The following is an 18,279-nucleotide window of genomic DNA, read 5'->3' as shown; positions in this document are numbered from 1 at the left end:
TATGAGGGCAGCTCCAACACCTCTATCGGTACCAGTACCACCACCATCATCAGATCCTAAACTATATAAGAAGAAAGGAAGCACTCAACCCAAAATCAAAGTAGCATGGAAGAATATGAAGGGGTTAGTGAAAGAGTCAATAGCTAAGTGGATGCTATACCATACCATCCCAGCAAACACCGCACAAGGCTCCCATTATGAGACCATGATTGATACAATTGCAGAGGCTGGCCCTGGGTAAGGGGCCCACCCCATATGAGGTAATGAATGTTTATTTACCTCAACAGAAGTCTGAGATTAATGAATACATTGATCAAATGAGGAGTATGTGGGAGACATATAGGGTGACTATAATGGCAGATGGTTGGACTAAGCCTACAAGAAAGTCCAACATCAATTTTATGGTCTATTGTGATGGGAGGACAATTTTCCTCAAATCTGTGGGATGCATCCAAAGAGATAAAAGATGCAAAATACATTTATAGATTGTTGAAGGAAGTGGTTGAAGTTGATGTAGGAATAGAGAACGTTGTCCAGATTGTAACGGATAACGGAAGCAACTTCAAGAAGGCCGGTGAGAAGATGATTAATAACAGTAAGTACCAGCTCTTTTGGACTCCTTGTGCGGCCCATTACATTGATCTAATGCTGAAGGATATGGGGAAGTTAAAGTTGGTGAAGACTGTGGTGGAAAGTACAAGACAAGTCACCAACTTTGTATACAACCACTCCACTAAATCTATTGAGGGAAAAATGTGGGGGTGACTTGGTGAGGCCGGGCATCACTAGATTCGCCACAAAGTACATTTGCCCTAAAAAACTTTGAGATAAAGAAAGCCGGGCTGAGATCTATGTTTGCTTCTGAGGAGTGGTTTGGATGGAAGGGTTCCAATACCAAAAGTGGGAGGGAAGCACAGGGAACCATGTCCTCTGAGGAATTCTGGACAAAACTAGGCAAAGTGGTGAAAGTTTTGGAACCAATGGTTAAAGTTCTACATATAGCGGACTCCGTTCTCAAAGGCCCCACCATGCCAGTCCTATATGTTGCCATTGGCTTGATGAAGGATAGTGTCTACAATGTGGCTCCTCGTAGTGACAAGCACTTCTTGGATATTATCAATGCTCGCTGAGAGAATCAACTTATGCATCCACTGCATAAGGCTGATGAGTAATTTTGTTTATGTAACTAATTCATATTTTAGTAATATAACTAATTACCTATGCATTTGACAATATCTCATTTCTATGTAATTTTTCAGCGTACTACTTGAACCCCAAGTATCAATATAATAATAGGCTTGGGTTGGATAATCAACTTATTGATGCTGTGAAACAAGTAGTAAAAAAGTTGGAGCCAGATGGTAAAGTACAAGCTATATACAACACTGAGGTGAGTCTTATAATTCATTTGGAATATAATTAGTAAGTAGTAATTACTAATTAGTAATGAGTCATTACTAATTTTCCACATGAGTATAGATGAAGATTTTTAGGGATGTATTGGGGAGTTTTGGAACCGATGCTGCAGTATAAGGCAGAGAACGCGGTGATGCTGGTACTCAATTCAATATCTTATTCTTTAAACTTACATATGTATTGAAAGTTGAAACTTATGAAAATTGACATGTCTTTTTTTGTCGTAAACAACTAATGCAGCTGAATCGTGGGTGTTGTATGGGGGCTATGATTCCCAGTCCCAGTACCAGGGACATACTGGATCATCATTTGTGGACAACATCTTTTCATACCCTAGCTACCCAACTCACCAGCCGTCCATGCTGCCAGCGCCGACATCACACCATACTGGATCAGTAGGTAGTCATGGTTCTTCTTCACAGTCACAGATTGGTAACCCATATCCTAGGATAGGATACCTTTAGCATGTTGATGACGCCATTTACATGGTAGTTGTAGATGACTACACTTGTTTCTTCTCCGAAACTATACCGTGGTCCACGTATGTCCTTCAGACAGAGAGCAATGGACGTCGACTCCAACAGAGCATGAGTGGGGTTAATCTAGGAAGGCATAGAAATTATTACTAGAATTTGTTTTATGACAGTTGTGAGTCTTGTGATTTGTGAGTTGTGAATTTGTATATTGACTATTGAGTATTGAACTAATGGCTTTTATGGAGCTTATGAGTTATGACTTATGAACTTATGCACTTATGACTTCATGAGTTTAAAGTTTAAACTAAAGGCTACATTTAATTTTATTTTTATTTCATTACTTTGTTTAAATTTGTTATTACGTCTTTTAGGACTTATACAAGGTGTATTTAACTATTTATACATCAAGGTCTGACCGTATACTTCCAATCAAGGGTGCAAACCCAAAACACCACTTTGAGTTAACTTTTTGCAATATGAAGGTTTAAATGTGTTTATTTAGCTTAAATAAGGGTGTACATGAAGTATCATGCCTTAATATGGCCAAAACCCCACCGAGATGGACTGCCCAAATATGGCAGAAAATACCATATTTCGGTGAAATTTCGGATATTTCGAAAATCTCGACCTGCTCGAAATGGCAAGAAGAGACGATATTTTAAACCTTGGTTAGAAGGTTAGCAAAGGGGGATGGTTTAGAGGTGGGGACAGAGTAAGACCCACCTCTAATTTGAGCCTATTTGAACGGTGTGATTTCAGGTTCTGGTTCAATATCCATGTATGCCTCAATGTTGTGGGATGTATCGGTTGAGGATTCGGACCAATCCCTTGACTCACCCATAGAAGACTCTGAAGAGCCAACCCAGTTAGCCATTATCGAGTCTGAAGAACCCGGCTGGACCCCACACATAAGTTTTGCGTGCGAGACATGTTGGGTGGAGCATACGCAAAACCTCTCAATTTCTTAGGCCGGGTTTTAGGTAAGAACCCATTATCACATATATGGAACTAAGGTCTTAATTGTGTATTATTGGGCTGAAATGTAATTTTCTCTTGTGAGACCCACATCCCCGTATGGACCGAGCTGCTCGTGTGCTATCACGACCGGGTTCTCATTTATGTCGCGAGACATCAATCCTGGGACTTAACTACAAGTCTTTGTGGGTTAAATTACCTTTTAATTAGTTTAGAGAATCACTTTAACCAAACTAATTCTATTATGACAAAACCAAACAAGCTTTAATGTGACTAAGTATATAAACAACACTTAGCATTAGAATCCATTTCCTACTAAATCAGAACCGAATTTTGCTCTTAAGAAAGAAGAGAAGAGAAAGTGGAGGAAGAGGAAAACTTTTGAGAACTTGGCTTTTGGAGAGAGAAGGCCAGGAGATCAACTAGTCTGTTGGCTTGCTATCACTCCCTCCTTGTTAATCTCCTTCAGGTGGGCTCTAATTTCTTTGAACCTGACCTAATCCTCCTCCTTCTTCTCTGATTCTCTGCTGAGTTTACAACTCAAGCATCCCAAATTTGGAAATTTAGGTTTTGGTGTCAAGCCTTCTCCAATCCATCATGCAATTGAATGGACTTAACCAATTTATGTTTTCTTTTATTCTCCCTAAGCCAATTTGGGTTTTGGGTTCCATGCATGTTAAGATCCATGAAGGATCAACCCAAACCACCATACTGTTTCAGCCACCGGATGGAGGTGCAGCCCTCCAACCGGTCAACCGGTCCCAGGGGACAGCCTCCATCCGATCCTCCCCTGCTGCCTCTGTTTTGGTCCTAAATGTTTAGGGCTTTAGTATGGGTTTATTCCTTAAGCTAATCCATGTTATATACTATCTATATTAGGCTGTAAAACTTATGTTGGTGAGGTATATTGTGAGTTGGATCTACCTTAATTTGGCTCACTCTCCAACTCAAGGTGAGTGGAATTGACCTTATTTTGAGAGTATTTATTTTCTTCTTTTCTGTTTATGCTTGCTGCACCTGTTCATTCATCATATTAGAGGATATATTCATGTATGATTATAGTTTTTCTTTGGAATTAGATGTTTGCATGTTGTAGTGTTACATTTCATATTGCTCAATGATGTGCTTGAGAGATGATGTTGGAATTGATTTACTTTACTATCTACTCCTGAATCATATGGCATTCATGTTAGAAATGCATATGGTTAGGTTATCATAAACCCAATGCTACGACCCTTACCAACAGGGGTGAGGTATTGGATAACCCGTGGTACGTCTGAAGGGATGATTCTGGAATGCCATTCACTGCCCTAGGTCCGAAGAGTATTTCCGGAATGGGATAAACAGTAGGGTTAACATTAGGGGTTTCCTGGGGTCTGATGCGTAATTCCAGAACTAGCGGGTCTCCAGCGTAGCAGAGTGGTATTCATAGGGTCCGATGTGTAATCCCGAAACTGAGGATATCATACCTGTTATAGTAACATTTAAACCTCATGAGACTTAGATCTATTGCTAGTTACATGCTTAGACTTAAGTCATGCATCATGGACTATTTGCATCTGTTTACATGTTTTCCCTCGCTAGGCTCAGTGGAGCTCATCCCTGCGTAAATTTTGTGAGGAACCAGGAGTTGGATTTGATGTTGCTTTGGACTTCCACATTGATGATGCTCGTGCAGTGCAGGAGTTTGAAGTATATGATGTTTCATGCGTGTGCGATGCGTGCGCATTTCTGTGATGTGGCCTAACGGACTAGGTTATGTATCTTTTATGTTTATATTATATTTTTGTTATAAATAAGCATATAGTAGCTTATTTACATTTTTGAGCTTGTATTTACTTTTGATGAACTGGACAGTGTAAATGCAAGTTTCTCAATATATTAAGTCATCACTTAGTTTCCTCTTATTACTATTGTTATTATTATTTGTTCTCTTCCGCTGTGTTTTGATTACTGTATTGTGTTGATTCTGTGAATGGGAGTACTGTACTTACGATCCTGGAGGTTGGTTGGATGTCAGTTGGCATCCAGTCACACCATGCCCTTACTAATCGGGTCAGGGTATGACAGACAGCTAAAGTGGCATTAAGATTTTCGTCCCTTTTGGGGATAGAACAGTCTGACCACAAAGTCAAAGGAGAGCGGGATACAGAGGTAGATCTGCCAGGGTCGACTGCTTAGGAGCTCAAGGGAGAATGACATCTCACTATAACAGCACCAGAGGAATCCTTGGAGATAGTGCTGAGATCTTCAGGATCGTCAGAGTGCAGGGTTGCAAACCGGTTGCTACCGTTAGGTAAAGAAGGGCTAGGGACCGTCGGTAGGTCCTGGCGACCTGCGGTGTGGTCAATCGGAGACCTAGAAGCCGGAAGTTCTCTTCTCCAAAGCCAACGTTGGCGCCTGATTTTAGATCTTTCTCAGCCAAAGGAAGAGTTCTCAGGAAGAAGATTGGGAGCACAAGGGCAAATCGGATTCTCAATCGTAGCTACTGAAAGCTCTTCCATGTTTGCAGAAGTAGTCTTTGGAGAGCAAAAGATGGAGTCATGACCGAACAGCTTACAAACCGAGCAATGGAGAGGGCTCCAATCATAAACGATATCTTGCTCAAAGGAGTATGTGTCGCCATCATGCACAGTGATGGAGGAGGGCAGAGGTTCTTCAGCAGAAACTTCGACACAAATCTGAGCATACGAAAGACGATCCTTCCTCATAGTTCTGGCATAAGTGTAAAGAGGAGTTCCCACTACCGACCCAACAATACTAAGCCCCTCAGTACACCAGAAATGAAGGGGAAGACCAAGGAGGGAGATCCAAAGGGGCATAGAGGACAAATCAACTTGTCAGAGCTGGAGATGGCGATGCCATTGACAGAGGAAAATGGGCTTCTTCCCTACCTGCCACAGACCACTTTCAAGAGTTCGGAGCTTGTCTGCATCGTCTGAGAATTTGAAGATAAATAAATTAGTGTCCAGGAGGAAGACCTCAATGTTCCCTTGAACCCTCCACTGTTTAGATAGGGAAATTTTGACAATATGAAATGAAGATCTGGAACCAATGAAATGGCCAACCAAGCAATTTTCCCAAAGTTTGGCTTCATCATGTAATAAACCAGAGGGGTAGTGGATTATTTCCGAGCTCCCAACAATGGAGGGAGCAATGAAATGAAGGGGAAGACCATCTCGCAACGGAGCAAGGGCATGACTAAAGAGGGCACTCCACTGGGAAGGAGGAGGGGCAGCAGGGAAAGGAGATGAAGGTAGGGAAGGGGATGGAGGCAAAGGAGAGGGTAGAGGCGGAGGAGAGGAGAGCCTGGGTGATGGCGGCATCACATCTTGCAGGTTGATGCAGGAACAGGTACCCTTGAACCAGTTGGTTGAACCGATTCAATTTAAAACACAAAATAAAAACTATGGGAAAAAACAAGTATGGGAGTCTACTACACAAGCATCCCCACTAGTCCAACACTAGGACTACTTCTTGTCCTTCTTCTTATTCTTGCGGATGTAGTGCTTCAGCTCTACATCACATATTCTGTCTCCTAATGGGCCACAGTTGGTGGATTTGCTGCACAACATATCTTGTGGTCCCATGTTGGGAATGTCTACTCTATTAGTTTCTATTTTCAATGTTATTCTTTTCCTCCTTGGTTTTAGTCACTAGAAGTTTCTATTTTTTATTGTAGGTTACTTGGTAGGCAAGGTTTTCTATTTTATTTGATTGTAAGCTACTTGGTAGCCAAGGTTTCTATTTTTGTAATACTTCTATTCAAGTAAATAAATACATGAAGAAGGGAGACCCCTCCCACAATTTTGGCAAAAAAAATGATTCTTCTTCAATGAAACAACCGCTCCTATGATGAAGTAGCAGCAACCGAGGTGGTGAATCCTTGGAATAGTGGGTGGAGAAGCCTAACCTAGGTCTTGGTGGTGAAACCAGACCATTATCCCCCTCTCTTTCCTCTTCTTACTCTGTTACTTGGTAGCCAAGGTTTCTATTTTTGTAATACTTCTATTCAAGTAAATAAATACATGAAGGGAGACCCCTCCCATAATTTTGGCAAAAAAAGTGATTCTTCAATGAAACAGCTCCTATGATGAAGTAGTAGCAACCGAGGTGGTGAATCCTTGGAATAGTGGGTGGAGAAGCCTAACCTAGGGCTTGGTGGTGAAACCAAACCATGTCCCCTTCTCTTTCCCTTCTTAGTTCTTACTCTCCTTATTCTTCTTCTTTAATTTCTGATTCAACTGTGGGGATTCCTTCACTGTTAGAAGGACTGAGGACTCAAGTTTGAGGAGTTCTACATCTTGTGGCTCAGTCTTCTTTCAAGTTCTCATTTTTGTTTTGGGTTGTATTCATTCCTTACTTGAGTCTGCTTCTTACTCTTTATCCCCTCCATTCCCTTCTATTTTATTTACTATTCTACCATCTTTGCTCACTGTTCTGCAGGTGTTTATCTTTGGTTCTCAGTTTATTGTGCTGCACTAACCTATTCTGGTTGCAGGGTTTTGGTATATTCAGTCCAGCCAATCCAGCCATCGGGTTGGCTTATATTTTTTATATTATCTGCTTCTCTGTCCTCCCTACCAATGTTCAAGGTTTTGCCAAAATTTCAGGAAATCTCATGAGATATTTCGGTTTCGCAAGATGTCAAAATGAAACTCCATTAGATATGTAAAAAGTGCAAGATTTCGGTCAAAATTTCGTTGCTTCAGCAAAATTTCAACGACGCGAGGTTTCGATATCATTTCACTTTATATAAAATGTATAGTTGCGAATGAAATGGGTCAACTCATTTCGACCCATTCTGTTGGTTTCGCTGGTTTCAACTCTAAGGTTTGTTGAGACTTGGTTTTTTGTGATTTTTGGCCAAATCACTCTCATACAAGCATGGAACAAGTTGTTGGACAATAGTCAAATGCATCGAAAGCAATGATTTGCTGCATTTGTGGATCTATACCGTAGGTTAGGATACCTCTAGTATGTCGATGATGCCATTTATAAGGTTGTTGAGGAGGACTTCGAGCGTTTCTTCCGATATCATTTCACCCAACATGACCAGCATTTGTAATACAGTCGGAGGATAACTTGCAGCAACAACATTCTGCCAGTTGTTTTGATACTACCCAGAACTCGATGTGGTAGTAGGAATCTAGAATTATTCTTCAATCCCCATATCTTTGACTCTTTTTTAATGAACCATGTATAACATTTGATAATTATGAAATGGTTTATAATTTTATTTTTATTTATTCCTAATGCATATTTTAGTTTTTTTTAATGGAATTATGTGTGTTATAGTACTAAATTTTGTGTGGAATAATCCAAATTAGAGAATGTATACAGCAACGTACAATGCATACTACACCTAGGGTCCAAAGTCAAACTACCATTTTGGGTATGTTCTTATTTTTTTACAATCTAAGGTTTCCATTATGTTTAGAATGCCTAAATTAGGGTTTGTTTCGGAACCTAATTTGGATATTTGGGCTTCAAAACCATCCACTGAAACTTTCCTGGTTTCAAGAAGGTTTTGACAGAAATTTTGGGGTTTTGCGAAATATTTGGTACCGAGCCTGGTTTCGACCAAGCTTGAAACCAAAACCTGGAACATTGCTCTTTACCTTCGACTAGAATCTGAGGGTTATCTGACTCACGGATTGTGAGATATCACTGGTCTTAGAAGTTACTAAACCTGGTTTTAGTAGAGTTTCTATGTTCTCTTATCTACTGTTCTAGCAGATTCAACTGTTGGATCAGCTTGATATTTGGAGGGATTGAACACCATATTGAGAAGTCGATTTCATCCCCATCCGATCGATAGATTCTGAGATTTCTTTTTTTCTTTTTGGATGAATAAAAAATTCATTAACCAAAAGGAAAGAAAGGAGGGGGGAAATACAAGCACGAGCCAAAAACAAAGCCCTGCCTAATCAGGGCAAGGACTTACAAAAAAGGGGAAGAGCCCTGACAATAAACAGCGCACTAAAAGAGGGGAGATGCCTGAGCTAAAAGCAACCAAAGCCATCCACTGCGAAGGAAACTATTCAGGATCCATTGGCTCACGATAGAGGGCATGACCTCTGATATCCGAGCTTAGAAGCAAAGTCCTCTCTGAGCAGGGCAAGGAATAGGCAATGTAGGGACGATTCTTAGGAAAAGGAGGGGAGCTAGGGTGACGGCGGCGAAAAACTCGAAGGGACAGTGGGGTAATAGACTGGGGCGTAGAGGGAGTAAACCCAATGTTGGAGTTTAGGTCCAAACGGGGGTTAGCTGGGATGGATGGGTTAGAGCAATGGGTCGAAAGGGTAGAAGGGCTGGCCCATTAAGACCGGCAGGATCAACCAAAGGTAAGCGGGTGATGGGCAGGGCCTGAGAGAGAATGGCCAAAGGGGGAGTAGGGACCACAAGAGGGCCCACCCCAAGGGGAGCAATAAGGGATCGAGGGACTAAAAAGGATTTGACTTGCCCTTTGAGGAAGGGGGTAATCCCTAGGTTCAAAGGCATAGGCCTGGGAGAAAACGACAGAGGGTGGTTGTTGGGAGGAGAGACATCAAGGAGAGGGGAAGGGTTCCCAGATTGCAGAGGAGACTCAGACTGTTGGGGCAGGGGGAGATCGTTCGCCAGAGAAGGCGATCTCATTGCAGAGGACTCCTTTTCAAGATCGGCTGCAGGGGTATCCTTGGGGACAGTGTTGAGATCTTCAGGATCGACTTTGTCAGAGGCCAAGGCTGCAAATCGGTTGTGACCCGAGTTTACAGCAGGATGATGGACCATTGGTAGGTCAGTGTGACCAGATGAGAAACTGCTAGGAGCTCCGGTAGCCTGAAAACTCATAGGACAGTGATTTCGGTGTTGCCGGGTTCGAGTTCGACCTCTGCAAGTTGAAGGGCTCCTACGACGAAGGTTGTAACAGGCAGTATGGTAGTCGCAGGCAGCTTCAGCAGAAACTAGGGTCTCTTCTAGGGCTCCAGAGGCATTTCTTAACTTCCAATATTCTGTCGTTTTTGTTTCTTAAGCTTGAATTGGAGTGTTTCTGTCCTGTGGTGGTTGTTTTCTCTAAATCTTACTTGGCCTACCTCACAACACATCACAATGAAGTTGCTTTCAGTCAATTGTCTTCCAGGCTTCTCAACATCTGACAATCTGCTAAATCCTTCACCATTTTCAATCTTGTCAGGCATTTAGAAAGTTAACATGCAGGTCTAAACCCTAGGAGTTCTTCATAGCGGATATATGTACCCCCACCCCACCCCGCAAAAAAATTCCTCAAACAAGGAACTGAAAAATAAGTGGAAGAAAATGAGTCCAATAAAAGCTATTATTCATGCAGATCAATTTATGTCAGTTTTGGTGATCAGAATCGATGGAAATCCATCCAAAAAACATGTTGAAAAACTATAAAGAAAAGACAGATATTTGAACATCAACCGAAAAGCATGACTACATAAAAAAGTACCAACCAAAAGGCAAAAAAAATTCCACTATTTCAGGTTACCTTCTGCAATATCATGCACAATCGCTATTTTGATACACCTGTTCCCATTCAAACAAGAAAAAAATAAAATCCTTTGGAGAAGAAAATATTGAAAATCCAAAACTAGCTGCAACAGAATACAGGACTGAACAAAATTATCCTCACACAAAGAAAACTTAACATTAAAATAATTAGCCAGACTTTCTTTCCTTTTGAGTAAAGTTTAAAGTGGAAACAAAGAAAATGTAAAATTTATTTCAAACAAACAAACAAACAACCTTATCCCAACTAAATGGGGTCGGCTACATGAATCCTAGCCCTCCAATCACCTCTGTTCGAGACCATACTTGAAACAAGACCTAAGCTATGTATGTCTTACCTCACCACTTCTCCTAAGGTCATTTTAGGCTTGCCCCTAGCTTTTTTAGTACATTCAATCTGAATCTAGTTGCTCCTCCGAACTGGAGCATCCCAAGACCTCCGTTGAACATGGCCATGATACCTCATATGACTTTCTTGTAAGCTTATGTTGAATCAGAGCTACTCCCAAATCAGCTCTAATATGGTTATTCCTTGTTTTATCCTTCCTAGCTTTGCCACACATCCATCTCAACAACCTCCACTACACTTAGCTTATCTATGTGACGCTTCTTAACTGCCCAACATTCCGCACCATACATCATAGCCGAACATATGACTCTCCTAAAAAATTTTCCTTTAAGCTTTAAAGGAATCTGTTGATCACACAACACTTCAGATGCACCTCTCCACTTCATCCATCCTATTTTAATTCTCTGTGAAACATCATTCTCTATATCACCTTCTTTACATATGATTGATCCCAGATACCTAAAATAATCACTTTGATCCTCAAATAAGCTAAAGTATGAATTGATCAAGAAATTGATAAGTTACATTTATTACAGCAATGTATGAATTGACTGTGTAAAACTGTAAATACATGTGTTGTGCCTTGAGAAAATAATAGTAAAGAGAACATTTGAACTAGCAACCAGTTTGCCAAGCTCTTATACAACCCAGCATTGTCTTTTGACCAATTAATGTTATACATTTTTATCAAGAAATTGACAGCATAAGAAGTACAAACATTTTTAACTGCACAAAACAAGAGATTATAAGGAAAAAAAACCAGTCCCTCTGGCCTCTCCTTCCCTTTTCTTCCCTGTTCGGTGGAGGGCCAGTTGGAGGGGAAAATCTGAGATGGATCTCAGAATCACAAGGGAGAGAGAGATTCACAAACCACACACTCACATTGAGCAATCCAATTCACTGTTCTCCATCAATGGATTTACAACGCTTAAAAAAACAAAAAATCAAAAGAGACCTGTTTGGAATATGAAACTAAAACTGGTTTGTATTCAAACTATATCTATGTCCTACGTATTCAACTCAAAACAAATAAAAGACTTAAGAATAAATAAAGTACTAAATAACTACAAACTTGATCATGCTGGTCCAACCAGTAAAGTGCTACTGCATCAATTCTAAGAAGCCTAGTGCACAAGGCTCCTGCTACTGCAGAGTCTCGGAGGGGTAAATGTATGCAGCTTTACCCCCGTGATGCAGCTCCAAGTAGGAAGAAGAAGAAGAAGAAGCCCTAAACTTAGGGCTTGATTAGGGAGCCATAGATTAGGATTATTATTTTCCATACTTAGTTTTTTCCTGTTTTTAGATTGAACCGGTTTAGAATTGGTTGCACCCAATTGATTCAATTGGTCTAATTTAAGTGAAGTGTTCCTATTGGTTAATAGGTCCTTAAATCCTATTGGCTAGTATGAAATCTTCTTTTAAATTAGTTGTTTTAAGTTAGATTCTTTTAATTTGAGTTAATAGGGGTATCTTAGTCAATTTACTGTTTTAATTAGTTCAGTTAGATTTAAATCTCTCCCTTCCACGATTTTGTGAAGAAAAAGATTTTAATTTGTATTAGGACTTGGCATAAAGCCATATTATAAATAAGTAAATCGTGGAGGGTTCCCCCACATTGAAATTTGAAAAAAAAATCTGTTTGCTGCTGCCGGCTGTTGCTGCTGCTGTTCCTGCTCCCTTGTGAATGATATCCTTGTGGATTTCAAGGTGGATAGGGTGGGTGGATTCCTGCGACTCCTTGCACCGAGACAATCGGGAGGTTCCTTCAATTGCCAAGCTACTGCCGGTGGATTCCTGCTGTGAGTTTGAGTTTTAATTCTGTTTTTCCATTCATTCTCCTTCCCCAATCAATTCCCCCTTTATTTTCTGTTTTAATTTCATAAACCCTAGTGTTCTAAATTCTGTCCAGCCATATCCTATCATCCAAATCCCTTCAAACTTCAGACACAGCATCACTACATTAACCCCTCCACTCGACCTAGCCTGCTGCCCCATCTTCAATAGCTAAACTCTAATTCCCCTTCATCTCCCACAAAACCCAAAAATCCTAAGATAGTCTCAGTTCTGTCCAGACTATTTTAACTATCAGAATTGGCCAATATTCTGATCAAACCTTCCCCCCACTGCCAGTAAAATTCGACCAGAAACCCAGCCCAAAATTCCCTTCCTAAACCCTAGTTTTCAACCTAGATTCTGAAACCTAAAACCCAACCCTAACCCTAAAATTCTGGAATCTGAATTTTAATTTAAATCTGTGTCAAATCTGTTTTAATAGCCTTCCCACAGCCAGCCTATTAAAATCAGATATACATTACCCCATTCCCCCATACCTAACCCTAGGATTTAACCTAAAAACCCTAATTCTGGCCAGCCAAACCAGCAGCTTTATTTAGATCCTGTTGCTTGGCCTCTAATAGGATCCATCTCGTATTTAGAGCTACATTAAATTGGTATCAGAGCCATGGCTGAACATGGCAATCCAGTGCTGCCACACCCACTCGATCCTTTGGCAGCAATGTTAGAGATGTTTCAGAAATTTACTGCTGACCAGAAGACTTTGGTTGAAGATTTTAGAGCTGAACAGAGAGCTATTGCTGACAGGCTGCAAGTAATTGAGCATAGACAACTTGCACTTAATGGGGACAGCAATGTACCCATAGAAGAAGACAGGTACCAACTCCATTCAGTGGTACAAAGGCTGCCTGACAGAGATGGGAGCCCCACAGATGACTACAGGGGCTATAGAGATGGATACATAGGTCACAGGGACAGATTCAGAGCTGACCGAGTTGACAGGGATGGTAGAGATTATTATAGAGATCGTCGGGACAGACCTAGAAATGCCGTGAGCCTTCTCGGGAACACAGAGATCACCACCGAGGCTACAGAGACAGAGATAGAGAAGACCGGGACAGAGACAGAGGTCGCCAGCCTACTTTTGAGGAGTATATGAGGTCCTACTTCACTGGAGACCAGGGCACTAATCGACACTATACAGACAACCAAAAGGTGAAGCTTGAGTTGAAAGAATTCGATGGTCACCCTGACCCCCAGGTATTTTATGACTGGCTTGCTGCAATAGAAGATTATTTTGACTGGTATGACCTGTCTGAAGAGAGGAAAATGAAGTTAGTCCGTGCTAAACTTGTCGGACCAGCACGTGAGTGGTGGAGAACTACTGAAAGAGAAATGGACTTTAATGGTACTACACCCCGCACTTGGGAAGACATGAAATACGACCTGAGTAAGCAATACTTGCCAAGGCATTTCAGGTCTCAGCTACAGGATCAATTCAACTCCCTCCGCCAAAGAACCATGATTGTGACTGAGTACATGAGGAAATTCGATGCTCTTTCTTCTCGCATTGGCATTAGGGAGGAGGGCATCCAAATGCTTTCCCGGTTTAGGTTGGGTCTGTCAAGTGAGATCAACAGGCTAATTGAGGTGGTTGACGTTGTAGACGTTCGAGATTGTTTTGAGAAGGCCTTGAAAGTAGAGGAGCTATTAGCTTCAAGTAAACAGCCGGGTTCTACTTCCAAGCCGGCCTACATCAACACTAGCACCTCAAAACAAGGTTCCTCTATAGGCAGCACCTCTCGCCCTGCTGTTCCCCCACGTGTGGATGATAAGGGCAAAGCTCCTATGGGCCGAAATGACCCTTTCACTTGTTATTATTATCAAGACAAGGGACATATTGCTAGGGACTGCCCACACAAGAAGAAGTCTGTCAACGTAGCTGAAAAGGAAGGAGTTCAAGGTGAAGGTGAAGACCAGGGTGAAATTCATTTCCATGCACTTCCTCCTGATTATGATGATGATGTGGCTGCTTATCTTGAAGACGAAGGTAATGATCCTAGAGGTGTTCATGTGATCCTTCAAGAGGCTGCTGCCCAGCCAGAATTCCAGCCTTCTTCATCCGTCAAAGAGCTGCTGTCCACATACAAGCTTGAACCATCCACTGAAGATGAACTCAAGAAACTTGATCCTGATTTAGAAGACCATTCTGTGATCTCCAGCCATTCATCGGGGATGAATGCTTTCAAGACGGGGAGAGTTGATGAAGCTCCAAGTAGGAAGAAGAAGAAGAAGAAGCCCTGAACTTAGGGCTTGATTAGGGAGCCATAGATTAGGATTATTATTTTCCATACTTAGTTTTTTTTCCTGTTTTTAGATTGAACCAGTTTAGAATTGGTTGCACCCAATTGGTTCAATTGGTCTAATTTAAGTGAAGTGTTCCTATTGGTTAATAGGTCCTTAAATCCTATTGGCTAGTATGGAATCTTCTTTTAAATTAGTTATTTTAAGTTAGATTCTTTTAATTTGAGTTAATAGGGGTATCTTAGTCAATTTACTGTTTTAATTAGTTCAGTTAGATTTAAATCTCTCCCTTCCACGATTTTGTGAAGAAAAAGATTTTAATTTGTATTAGGACTTGGCATAAAGCCATACTATAAATAAGTAAATTGTGGAGGGTTCCCCCACATTGAAATTTGAAAAAAAAATCTGTTTGCTGCTGCCGGCTGTTGCTGCTGCTGTTCCTGCTCCCTTGTGAGTGATATCCTTGTGGATTTCAAGGTGGATAGAGTGGGTGGATTCCTGCGACTCCTTGCATCGAGACGATCGGGAGGTTCCTTCAATTGTCAAGCTGCTGCCGGTGGATTCCTGCTGTGAGTTTGAGTTTTAATTCTGTTTTTCCATTCATTCTCCTTCCCCAATCAATTCCCCCTTTATTTTCTGTTTTAATTTCATAAACCCTAGTGTTCTAAATTCTGTCCAGCCATATCCTATCATCCCTTCAAACTTCAGACACAGCATCACTACAATAACCCCTCCACTCGACCTAGCCTGCTGCCCCATCTTCAATAGCTAAACCCTAATTCCCCTTCATCTCCCACAAAACCCAAAAATCCTAGGATAGTCTCAGTTCTGTCCAGACTATTTTAACTATCAGAATTGGCCAATATTCTGATCAAACCTTCCCCCCACTGCCAGTAAAATTCGACCAGAAACCCAGCCCAAAATTCCCTTCCTAAACCCTAGTTTTCAACCTAGATTCTAAAACCTAAAACCCAACCCTAACCCTAAAATTCTGGAATCTGAATTTTAATTTAAATCTGTGTCAAATTGTTTTAATAGATTTCCCACAGCCTGCCTATTAAAATCAGTTATACATTACCCCATTCCCCCATACCTAACCCTAGGATTTAACCTAAAAACCCTAATTCTGGCCAGCCAAACCAGCAGCTTTATTTAAATCCTGTTGCTTGGCCTCTAATAGGATCCATCTCCTATTTAGAGCTACATTACCCCGTTTCGTAGAGAGGCAGTTTCCATGTTTTGAACCCGCAACTTGATGGTTGCTATAGCGCAATTTAATTGTTGCACCAAGGCTTGCCTACTGCTACTGCATCAATTCTCCTCTAAAAAGAACTCAACTCCGTCAAGTTTGAAAAAGGACAAAGGAGGCCATTGAGTAAACACACTGGAGGAGGAACGATCCAACAACTTTCTTGAGTTTAATGTCGGGGAGATCTTTAGCGAGAAGAAACTCATTGTTTTGTTGTCAATCTTGAAAGAGTAGGTATTCGGATACCCACAATGTTGTGCTTTCTTATTAAACAACCACGATCAACCAAGAAGAATATGACACACCTTCAAAGGGAGGAAGCCGCATTTTACTGTATCCACGAATCCACCATTAGAGTAGGTAAGCAAACACCGATCACACTGATCAGTAACCTTGACATCAATGTTGTTCACCAATGCAACTTAGTAAGGAGTTGGATGTGGCTCTATCTGCATTCACAACTTAGGAATAGCATCTTCAGAGATGACATTAGAGCAACTATCTTCATCGATCACCAAACTACATAATTGATCATCCTCAGTGACCTTGTGAGTGGTCAAAACAAGATGAAGAACATAACAAGGGTGTTGCTCCATATCACTATCATTGTTGTTGACTTCACTTGGTTCATGCTCTGCCTCTAAAGCAACTGTCCTAAAACCGAAGTGCTCTTCTGGAACATAAGGCATAAAAGAGTCCTTATCTATACAAGCTACCAAACAATTGGAACAATGAGCACTGATATGTCTGTATCCTTTGCAAGTAAAACACTAAATGGCAGCCTTCAGCATCACAAGAGGTATGTTGGAACCATGCCGAGGTGGAGAATATGGTCGGTTAGGTCGTGAAGATGTCATAGATGAACCAATAGCCTATGGTTTGTTGAATGAATTTTCCTAGGGAAAAGACTACCACTGATGTTGAATGGAACTGTTACCCCTAGGAAAAGTATCTATAAAAATCCTATGAGTTTATGGCCGCTTCAGACTTTCTTCTACTTGATATGCCACCTATACATCATCCTCCATTGTAGGCAGTTGACTGCATGCGAGTAAGGTTCAAGACCTCGTCTCGTCTCACCATTTAAGGCATGTCGAGATTTCCGAAATATACTGAAATTTCGCCGAAATATGGTATTTTTCCTACCATATTTTGGCAGTCCATTTCGGTGGGTTTTTTGGCCATATTAAGGCGTGATACTTCATGTGCACCCTTATTTAAGCTAAATAAACACATTTAAACTTTCATATTGCAAAAAAGTGAACTCAAAGTGGTGTTTTGGGTTTGCCCCCTTTATTGACAATATACGGTCGGACCCTAATGTATAAATAGTTAAATTCACATTGTATAAATACTCAAAAACATAATAACAAATTTAAACAAAGTAATGAATAAAAAATAAAGTAAAATGTAGCCTTTAGTTTAAACTTTAAACTCAAAAATTCATAAGTGCATAAAGTCATTAGTTCAATACTCAATACTTCAATAGTTAATACACAAAGTCACAAGTTCACAAATCACAGCTCACAAATATTTTCGACACCGTGAAGCCGTAGATCGGCCATTGGTGTCTAACATCTAATTTATATTACCCCTAATTTTTCCCTATTTTTGTTGTAGGAAAATCAATTTTTTAAATCAGAAACTAAAAAAAATAAAATACATAGAGAAAAAAATTTCGACACCGTGAGGTTGTAGATCGGCCTCCGGTGTCTAACATATAATAATATTATCACCATCCAACATGTATTGAACATACTATTTTCAAAAAAAAAATAGTTTTAGAGAAAAAAGAATTACCTTAAACAATGAAAATCCTTGGAGGATGTGCTTGGATGAGGCTCTGACGTGTTTCCGGCAACAATCCGTCGAAAATGATGAAGAACAAGGCTTGGATGAGGCTTGAAAGAGTGGAAGACACCAAAAAACTGAAGCAAAGAGAGTCTATGCAGGTCTCAATCGAAATTTTGACCGAGACTTGCGAGATTCTAGTTTTAAAGCTTGAGTCACGTGAGGCTTTTAAGTCATTGTAACAGTTTTAGTGATATTTCGATATATGAGTGAAATATCACGAAATTTCGCCGAAATATGTACCTTTTCCATTTCGCATGGCCATTTCCTCTCGGTAGTGTCGAGATTTCCAAAATATGCCGATATATCGGCGATATTTTGCGAAATCTTGAATTATGGATGTGAGTACA

At 40.7% G+C, this 18,279-nt stretch overlaps 1 protein-coding gene across 1 annotated transcript in view; it reads right to left on the bottom strand.

Moving 5' to 3' along the window:
• Window positions 1-18,279, bottom strand: part of LOC122665371 (5'-deoxynucleotidase HDDC2-like) — a 44,747-nt gene that overhangs the window by 18,461 nt on the left and 8,007 nt on the right. Inside the window, exon 3 of the mRNA XM_043861505.1 lies at window positions 10,363-10,400. Within this exon, the coding sequence (XP_043717440.1) occupies window positions 10,363-10,400 (38 nt within the window). The remainder of the gene's footprint in view (window positions 1-10,362; window positions 10,401-18,279) is intronic.

Source organism: Telopea speciosissima, chromosome 6 (assembly GCF_018873765.1).
Source record: "Telopea speciosissima isolate NSW1024214 ecotype Mountain lineage chromosome 6, Tspe_v1, whole genome shotgun sequence".
In the NCBI taxonomy this organism is placed as follows: Eukaryota; Viridiplantae; Streptophyta; class Magnoliopsida; order Proteales; family Proteaceae; genus Telopea; species Telopea speciosissima.
The sequence above is the reverse complement of the archived record's forward strand: the minus strand, read 5'-3'. Positions and strand labels throughout refer to the sequence as shown.